Source organism: Miscanthus floridulus, chromosome 8, assembly GCF_019320115.1.
Source record: "Miscanthus floridulus cultivar M001 chromosome 8, ASM1932011v1, whole genome shotgun sequence".
Taxonomy (NCBI): domain Eukaryota; kingdom Viridiplantae; phylum Streptophyta; class Magnoliopsida; order Poales; family Poaceae; genus Miscanthus; species Miscanthus floridulus.
Window position 1 is genome coordinate 41351017 of NC_089587.1, and position 9717 is coordinate 41360733.

The 9717-nt window shown below is 47.6% G+C and overlaps 2 protein-coding genes across 2 annotated transcripts; both read left to right on the forward strand.

Annotated features, from left to right (window-relative positions):
* Positions 1-1175: 1175 nt before the first annotated feature.
* Positions 1176-4914, forward strand: LOC136476239 (transmembrane 9 superfamily member 9-like). Its single transcript, XM_066474002.1, has 7 exons — positions 1176-1453; positions 2316-2480; positions 2575-2684; positions 2769-2877; positions 2959-3071; positions 3163-3316; positions 3447-4914. The coding sequence occupies exons 1-7, from the start codon at positions 1343-1345 to the stop codon at positions 4602-4604; spliced, it is 1920 nt and encodes a 639-aa protein (XP_066330099.1). The 5' UTR covers positions 1176-1342; the 3' UTR covers positions 4605-4914.
* A 716-nt stretch (positions 4915-5630) lies between these two features.
* Positions 5631-6360, forward strand: LOC136468928 (protein MOS2-like). Its single transcript, XM_066467324.1, has 2 exons — positions 5631-5786; positions 5872-6360. Exons 1-2 carry the CDS (start codon positions 5631-5633, stop codon positions 6358-6360), a joined length of 645 nt encoding a protein of 214 aa, XP_066323421.1.
* Positions 6361-9717: the final 3357 nt, after the last annotated feature.

Genomic DNA, 9717 nt, shown 5'->3' on the forward strand with positions numbered 1-9717 from the left:
ACCCGCTGACGCGTGGGCCCTCCCTTGACCCCTTTGGCGTGAGGGCCCCACCTGCCCGAATCGTTTGGCACGAACGCAAGCAAAGCTCGAGTTGTCACGTAGGTGAGACGTTCCAGTCCCACGACACTGCTTGCTACACCAACCAACACCTGTACAGGGCAAACCACTGAAAAGTGGGACCGGCGTGTCGGGCCCTGGTGTCAGTGTAAGGTTCTTCGTTACGATCCTGTGGGCACTAAAATTTTGTACTTTACTGACAGGTAGGACCACCCGAAGTGCACCTGGAGGTAAGTCGTGGAACCAAGTTTATCCGTTATCGAGATTCACCGAGCCGGTAAAAAGAAGCAACGTGGAACTAGGCGCACGGGCTGTCTCGCCACAAAACTTTTTTACTCTCACTGAATGATGGGGCAACGCGACCAGATTGCACGTACCGGGTCCACCTGGCGGCGACAGTACAGATAGTCTGGGTTGGCCGCGCAACGCCCGTATGCCCCTGCGCCCACCTCCATTAAACCTAAGTATGACAACGGGGATGTACTGATCGTCCGGTATCGTCGGAACGTTCTCTTCTTCGCTACGGAGAATTCATTTTGTCTCCGTCTTCCTTAACTGTCTCGGGTATAGATTTTTGTTTATCGCCGTATCCGTCGGACATCGGTCGAGTAATAGATACCAGACGGGTATTGCATACCCAATAAATAAGGACACTTGGGATCGCAGCTTTGTAATCGGAGACGTTTCTTCTTCACCCGGGTATAAGTGTCGGAGTCTCGGAAATGCCGAGGAGAAAGAACGAGGTTGCGAGGAGGACGAGCAAAGGTGGCAGAGAGACCGAACTGAAGAAGCGAGGGGCACGAGCGCTCGTGAGGCAGGTGTGCTTGTGCTGCTAGCGGAGATAGTGAGAAAAAAATTAAACTAGGGTTTCTAGAACACACAAACTATACATATGATTGTTTAAATTTAGACCAAAATATCTGTGTTGAGCTTTTTTAGTCTAATACTCACATAACAGCTCAAATAGTTATATTCCCTCGTGGGTAACAGAGACGGATAAATAGAAAACGTTCTCGTACCCGTTATGCCTGTCAGGATTCTTTGTCGTTTAGACGCCTACGGTTAAATATATAATCCCATCCCCGTCCGCGGATCAGATACCCGTCGGGTATCGGGAGCCGTGTTGCCATCTTTAATTAAACCACCACGACCTCTTCGCGCAACGCAGCGGAAAAGCGCCATCTCATTCTCTTCTTCGTCCGTCTCGTCTCTACTCTGCCCCCGCGCCCGGGGGAGCCGCGAGCGTCGTGCCACTCCCCTCGCCCCTCCTGCCCACAACGCCGACATGGCGCCGTCGGCGTGGGCCTTCGCCCTCGCCACACTCTGCATCGTCGCGCTCGCGCCGCCGGCCGCAGGGTTCTACCTCCCCGGCGTCGCGCCCAATGACTTCGAGAAGGTACGCGTAAGACAGCCCACACCTTGGCCTCACCTCGCCTCCGCTTTTCCCTCCTGGCTCGAGATCTCCTCCCTACTGCTTTGTGTGTTTGGGGATCGCGTGCGGTTCGGATCTGCTGTCGGCCGCCCCAGATCTGCGAACGCGCGGGCCGGCCGCATCGAGATCTGGCTGCGCGTGTTCGCGACGATTCTCGCTCTCCGCGCAATGGGTGGCCCTGAGAATGTTTCGGTCCTATATGAGCCGTGCAAAAAGCTGCGTATGTGTTTCTCCCTTCACGTTCTCCGCATGAGATTCTCATCGCGGTTGGATGCGTGATGGAGAGACAAACGACGGAGATGTGCCTTCACCGGGAAGGGCCCAGAGTGTGCACCTAGGAGAATGTGGAGCTGCAAAATTTTACATTACCGAGTGTCTGAGTCCTTCGGCGACAACATCCAGAGAAGGATCATATTAGGTTGTTACATTTTTAATATCAGTCGTTGTTGATTACGATATACTAGTTATGGCAACTGTTCTGTTCTGGAATGTAGTTTTCATTGATTTTGTAGCATTAAACCTAAGTACTTCACACTGCGATCGTGACAGTAGTTGCATTTTCTTTCACCCTTTATCTGTAATATTTTTTTAACATATTTTATGTTTCGTTGTATGTTTTATTTGTCTGTTTGTCAGTATCTGACCTATTGTCTTCCTACTTGTTATCGGCATTTGTCTTTTGTTGATATATTCATGTTAGTGCTGTTTGAAGTATTTAATAGCATCCGTGGCCTCATGCTGTCTTATTCCTTAAAATATTGGAGACATGTTTCTACTACATTAATAGATGTTTATAAGAATTATTGCATTTTAAATATCATTACAGAAAGATCCACTTCCTGTGAAAGTCAACAAGCTGACCTCAATCAAGACACAACTTCCCTACTCCTACTATTCTCTCCCATTCTGCAAGCCGGATACCATAGTTGACAGTGCTGAAAATCTCGGTGAAGTTCTTCGTGGAGATCGCATTGAAAACTCTCCCTATACGGTTTGTTCTTTCACTGTGCATTGGTTTATCTGATCAGTGTTTGACACCTTAGGCACTACTTTGACTGTTGAGCATATTCTTCTTCTTTTTTCAGTTTGAAATGAGGGAGCCTCAGATGTGTCAAATAGTCTGCAAGATATCTGTCGGGGAGAAAGAAGCAAAGCTTCTCAAGGAGAAGATTGAAGATGAGTACCGTGTTAACATGTATGTCAATAATTTTGCTGCTTGATTCAGGACCATCTATTAATGTCTGTCAATTGTTGAAACATGATTTCTCTAAATTGACAGGATTCTTGACAACCTACCTTTAGTTGTTCCTATCCAAAGAGTGGATCAAGAAGGTGCTTATTTCTATCAACATGGATTCCATGTTGGGGCCAAAGGAAAATATTCAGGGGTAAGTGGCTGTGACACATTGTTGCTCAAATGTTGTATTAATGCATAATCTTATGTGATGCACTTCTCATATATTTGGCAGAGCAAGGATGAAAAATACTTCATCCACAACCATCTATCTTTTACGGTGAAATATCACAGGGATGAGCAAAGGGATGTTTCCAGGATTGTGGCCTTTGAAGTGAAACCATACAGGTACATTGTTTGGAATGAAATAGCTGTAATTAAACGTAGACATTATCCTACTTGTTAATATCTAACCACAGAACTATGACGCATGCTGCAGCGTTAAGCATGAATATGAAGTGCAATGGAATGATAAGAAGACCCGCCTGACAACGTGTGATCCTCACGCTCAGCGTATAATTACTTCATCTGAGTCTCCTCAGGAGGTTGAAGTTGGCAAGGATATCATATTTACTTATGATGTGGATTTCAAGGTCAGAACTATGCTTGATTCTTTTTGTATTCCAAATAAGTGATTGTAGTAGCTGTAGTACAAAGTGTCCTCTAAGTGGAGCATGAATATTGTGTGTTCGCTCATTTCTGAAAACTACTGTGAATTTGTAGGAGAGTGACATCAAGTGGGCATCTCGGTGGGACAGCTATTTGTTGATGACAGACGATCAGATCCACTGGTTCTCAATTGTGAATTCTCTCATGATTGTTCTCTTCCTTTCTGGAATGGTTGCAATGATCATGCTTCGTACCCTTTACCGGGATATCTCCAAGTATAACCAACTTGAGACTCAGGAAGAGGCCCAGGAGGAGACTGGATGGAAGCTTGTTCACGGTGATGTTTTCAGGCCTCCATCAAACTCAGACTGGCTCTGTGTTTATGTCGGCACCGGTGTCCAATTCTTTGGCATGCTGCTTGTCACTATGGTATTTGCGGTTCTTGGCTTCCTTTCTCCATCGAACAGGGGTGGACTGATGACAGCCATGCTCCTGCTCTGGGTGTTCATGGGGTTGCTTGCTGGCTACTCTTCTTCACGTCTTTACAAGTTGTTCAAGGGCTCAGAATGGAAGAACATTGCCTTGAGGACAGCCTTCACTTTCCCTGGCAGTGTGTTTGCTATTTTCTTCTTCTTGAATGCTCTTATCTGGGGGCAAAAGTCCTCGGGTGCTGTTCCATTCACCACCATGTTTGCCCTTGTCCTCCTTTGGTTCGGTATCTCAGTACCGTTGGTTTTCGTTGGAAGCTTCCTTGGCTTCAAGAAGCCTACCATTGAAGATCCAGTGAAGACAAACAAGATACCAAGGCAGATCCCTGAGCAGGCCTGGTACATGAACCCAATCTTCTCGATTCTAATCGGAGGGATCCTTCCATTTGGTGCTGTGTTCATCGAACTCTTCTTTATCCTTACCTCCATCTGGCTGCACCAGTTCTACTACATCTTTGGGTTCCTCTTCCTTGTGTTCCTGATTCTCATCGTGACTTGTGCTGAGATCTCGATTGTGCTATGTTACTTCCAGCTCTGCAGCGAGGATTACCTGTGGTGGTGGAGGTCATACTTGACATCTGGTTCCTCTGCACTCTACCTCTTCTTGTATGCAACCTTCTACTTCTTCACAAAGCTTGAGATCACCAAGTTTGTCTCAGCTGTTCTGTACTTCGGTTACATGCTCATTGCCTCGTATGCCTTCTTCGCCTTGACCGGCACAATCGGATTCTACGCGTGCTTCCTGTTCACAAGGCTGATTTACTCATCGGTCAAGATCGAGTAAGGTGAAGTGCACTCTTGCCTAATTCTTTGTTGCCACGAAGAAAGAAGTATTCTGTGGATAATGAATTCTACAGGACCGCTGAGTTTAGCTGCAAGTGGCCTCGTTTTGAGTTTTCAAAGCTGGTAGTTATGATGAAGTTGCGATTCATTACCGTATGATTCAGGTATTATAGCTAGCTCAGTTTTTTTTTTGTTTTCTGTTTTTGGGCTGTGCCTTTGGACCCGTGAGGATATATGCTTATGAAGCTTTCGACGCTGAGCGAACTGTATAAGGATGCTGAGTAATAATCTATCTCTTGTTCTTGTCAGAATTTATGTACTTGTTGATGTGCACTGTGACTTACATGATATACAATTATAGCTACAAAGTCCAGCTCCTGTTTCTTTTGTATCGGAGTCCAGACAAATGGATTCTTAGATAGTTTTTCTAACGTTCTGACCTTGGGGAGCTTTCGCATTTGTCATGTGTTCGTGAAGGACCCTCTCTTTGGCGGGCGGTTGTCGATGATCGGATTGCTGATCTCTTTTTTTTCCTCTTCTACGTGACACGATGATAACTCTTCTGCGTGACACGATGATAATGATGAAAATCGAAGGATTATGCGCAGCGCAGACGCGTACGTGACGGCTCGCAGCGCTTGGCTCCATTGTTCCCGGTCGCACTCCATTTTTCCCGTCCGCGACGGCCTCCTGAGGAAGCGGTATAGTCGAGGTGCCGCTGTCGGACTCGGACAAGAGAAGGAAACTCTTCAACGTGGCAGATGCAGATCGCTGATGGACGGAAACTGGGAGGAAGGGGGCGCACAAAATTCGACGGCGTCCCGCGTGGCGATGCCTCTAGCGGCCGGACGGAGGCCGAGTCCGAGTCCGAGTCGATCACGAAGTACGTACGATTCTCGATTCCACTATCGTCGTCACCACATCATCTCGTGTATAAATATACGATGCGAAGGAGAGGTCCTCCCTTGCATTGGTCCTGTACTGTATCATCCAAAAGCAGTTTCCCGGCTCATTAATCACCGCTGCAATGGAGAAGCAGGGAAAGCTTTCCTTCTCCATCCCCACACAGCGTCGCCGGCTCATCAAGCCTCCTGCCTGCCTCGCCGCCGTCGCCGACGAAGGCACAGGATCTCGCTCCACGCCCGCCCCGCAGTTCATCACCGAGTTCGGCCCCTCCGAAACCGCAACCCCCGCTATCATTGTCGCACCGCTCCCCAACTTTCCACCTGTTTCGTCGCGAACCCTGCGACGGATCATCGTCACTTAAGCCTGCGATCATCGAGGAAGCAGGTATCGTCTTCACCAGGGCGCCCGACGACAACCCTCGCTCCTCCAGCCACGCCTACGGCCTCAACCTGCCAAGCGCCCCTGCTGCCGCCATGGACAAAAACAAGGCACCGCCTCATCAGGTCACCACCACCACCAGCGAGCTCTTGCGGCGGCGGTTCAAGCAGGACATTGCCGCCCTTTCCGACCACCGTGACACGGAGGAGTACCCCAAGTTTTCTGCAAAGGCGTTTGCTGCTGCGGTCCTGGCTGGCTACGGCTGGTCCAAGGGTCAAGGTATTGGAAGGAACAACAAGAAAAAGGGAGATACAAAAGTTTTCTCGTGCGGCCGTCGCCCTGGGACAGGGGCACAAAGACAGACGTTTGGCTTAGGCTACAACCCAGAGATCTCTGGGGCTGGCAAGAAGAGGAAGAGACAAGACACTAGAGAACAGGAGAGGGTTTGTAGCGCGAGACCGAGGAGGGGTTGAGAGGGAGTTTTGTGGAAAAAAAAAGGGGAGGTCAAGATGCTGCTAGTGTGCAGCAGAGCAGGATATGCTCGAAACAGTCTTACATGAATCGATGGCCATGTGCTGCTTCTCTATGGGAAGCACACGGTGATGTTTACAGGCACTTGATACATAAGCTTTAAGAATCAAATGGGCGGAATTGATCTCAATATCTCATCCCATAAGTCGCTATAGTCTTAACTAGGAACAGATGTCGCCTGTTATTCATTGCAATGATTCCCCATGTATAAATATATGCAATACCGATCAATCAATAAAGCAATCAATTCATTCTATTATCTCAGACTCTTGTCTCATTTACATTTGAGCCTTTGATTTACAACAAATCGAGCATTCCATTTACAACCCACTATTTGCGCACACCGCCAAGAACATGAGAGAAGAACAAGAATAGAAGGAATAGGGACCAAGAAAACATGCGGCTTGTTCGGCTGCCCACGTGCGGCTGGCCGGCCAGCTTTTTTTCTAGCCAGAGCAGTATTTTTCTCTCAAAAAAAACCAGCTACTACAGTGTTTTTCAGTTGCTACAGTGCGAAATTAATGTCAGCCGAACAGCTTGACCTCCAACTTGATCTAATTGACGAGAGTAGGAGAATTCCACTGACAACGACCACCGACCCAGACGGCCTTCGTGGCAGGACGGAACATTCTTGAAGGAGTTGTTATCCTCTGAGACGATTCACGAGTTTCATCGAAATTTTTTGAAGAGGGTTATTTTCAACATAGACTTTGAGAAAGCCTATGACAAGGTAAGTGCCCTTTTCTATTTCAAACCCTACGGCCTTGTTTAGATGATGGTTGAGAATCAGTATTTGGCACTGTAGCATTTTCGTTTGTATTTGACAATTATTGTCCAATCATGACCTAACTAGGCTCAAAAGATTCGTCTCGTAATTTACAATCAAACTGTGTAATTAGTTGTTTTTTATCTATATTTAATACTTCATGCATGTGTCCAAAGATTTGATGTGATGAAGAGAGAGTGAAAAAACTTGGAATCTAAACAAGGCCTACGTATGAAAGGTTGTTGGCCCAAATAAAGGCCAAGTAGTTTTTAAGCTGCTTAATTGACCCCATTCTTAGACGCCATGGCCCCTTTAGTTTTTCAATACCTAATTAGTAAGGGCATGGTCCCTTTAGTGTCAATACTTGATTAGTAAGGGCTCGACAAGCTCATTTAAAAAATGATCACCGATTGAAATCATTTTTCTTTTAAAATAAAAATAAGTTGATTTCAAATGACTTCTGGCTTTAGCTTGGCTCGTTAATCTTGGTTTAAAGTTAGGTATCAAAGAATTTATGAGATAATAATAAATAAGATTATGTCAAATTTAAAGAAAACTCGAAAAAAAATCCAGTTGACTCCTTATCCACCCTGTTTACCTAGTGACTTGCTATGTCTAAAATGTCGTAAAAATAGCTATGTTTGAGGCGCATGAGCTGTTGTGTCAACACTTGTATTTTATTTTGCTTTGAAAGCGCATGAGCCGCTATGTCTCAACTGCAAGAGGTGCTTTTGCGTTCCAAACACAAGAGGTGACTGAACGGTGGAGGTAAGTTGAAATGCGACTTGCTCAAGGTAAGTCACTGTATTTTTGTCCAAACCAAAGTTAATAGTACGCAAATTCCACTGCTACAGAAAAAATCTTTTGCTAGGCGTTTTGAAATGGGCCTCGAAGGCGGAAAAGAATTTCAACCGCTTCGGTTAATACCTGAGATTAACCAAGACGGTTATTTTTATTAACCGAGGCGGACCTTATAAAATACCTCTATTTTCAGAGGCGGGCGACTTATAAGGCCCGCCTCGGAAAAAAGGCCGAGGCCTAGACCAAGCCCGTAGGCGCGACCAAGTATAAAATCACGAGTTAGGGTTTCCTCTCTCATCTCCCACTCCTCTCCCATCTCTGCTCGATAGGAAGCGGCGCCCTCAGCTCTCCTCCCCGAGCGCGCTCCTCTCGGCGCCGCTCCTCTCCCACTCTCCCTCTTCTAAGTGTCGGTGGTCTCTCTCTCTCCCTCTCCCTATTTGAGCCGGTGGTCTCCCTCTCCCTCTCCCTCTCAGGCACGGGCAGGGCGGCCTCATGCGGACACCGGAGTCACGGCGTCACCAGGCCATCCAGGCGGCGGCTGGGCGGCGCGGGTCACGGCTCCCCTCCGGCTTCTCAAGGCGCGGACAAGGCTCCCTCTCTCCCATGGCGCGGCGGCGACGGATTGGGTCGCGAGGTCGGCAGATCCAGGCGCAGGGGCCCGGATCTGGCTAGCAGCGGCCGGATCGGGCAAGCGGGTGGCCAGATCTGGCGAGCAGCGGCCGGATTTGGCGAGCCGGTGACCTCCGCCAGCGAGCGGGCGCGACGGCGGCTGGATGGGCTCACTAGGCTTATCCATGGGTTTTTCTTTTTTTTGTTTTCTTTATTCGATTTATCGAGGCGGGCATCTAACCGCCTCGGAAAAGGTTCCATTTACCGTGACCTTTTCTCGACGGTTACGATGCCCGCCTCAGTTAATTATTTTTGTCCGCCTCGGTAAAATTTTATGTAGTAGTGTTCATTTAAGATCTCGAATATGCGTTACAATATTCACTAAAGTGAATATTAAAGAAATATATCATCCACTTAATTATAAGTGACTTTGAAATGTAGTGCTAAGTAAGCAACACATGATTAGCTTGTGGGCTTCTTCCAGTGTTAAATTCTTTTTTGCTCTATTTGTAAAATTCATTTTCTAGATGTGGCTCCTCTAGAAATAATCTTGAGGGTGGTTTGGTACGCCTCTAGAAATTGTCTCCTCTATGATTTTTTTTCCAGCTGACTCTAAAAATACTTGATGTAGTAGTGTTCACTAGATTGAGTTTTTGGGGCTTTTTATTAATCGGATTTTAATTTTTGGGACAATTTTTGTGTGGGGTTCAAGATCACGACTCGAGCCCGACGAGTCATGGTAGGCTCCTCTCTCTTATGGCGTGATTGGTTCTCGAGAAGGAGCAGCTCTGGGTCATCGAGAAACCGATTGGCCAACCCAGGAGCTCCCCCTTCGTCGACGATGTTGTCCACCCGTCTGAACCAGACCTCCACGCCATCGTGGAAGGCGTCCACGTACTCATCGATGTCGGTGGGTGGAGAGGCGAACTCCAGTGGCGGTGTCCTCTGTCCTGCCATCGCAGGGGACTGTGGTGGAGGTGAATGCGTCGCTGCTGGTGGAGACTGCTCTCCAGCAGCAGCATCTCCTCCTCCTAGGATCACCAAGTGCTTGATGGTGAAGGTGTTGCTGATGCCACCAGCTTCCCCGGCGCCTTGATCCTCCCAATCCCAAGCAACCATCTCA

Coding starts and splice junctions, on each gene's coding strand:
- LOC136476239 (XM_066474002.1), top strand. CDS start 1,343: ATGGCGCCGTCGGCGTGGGCCTTCGCCCTCGCCACACTCTGCATCGTC. Junction 2,685..2,768: donor GATGAGTACCGTGTTAACAT/GTATGTCAATAA, acceptor CTAAATTGACAG/GATTCTTGACAACCTACCTT. Junction 3,317..3,446: donor CTTATGATGTGGATTTCAAG/GTCAGAACTATG, acceptor GTGAATTTGTAG/GAGAGTGACATCAAGTGGGC.
- LOC136468928 (XM_066467324.1), top strand. CDS start 5,631: ATGGAGAAGCAGGGAAAGCTTTCCTTCTCCATCCCCACACAGCGTCGC. Junction 5,787..5,871: donor AGTTCGGCCCCTCCGAAACC/GCAACCCCCGCT, acceptor TCGTCACTTAAG/CCTGCGATCATCGAGGAAGC.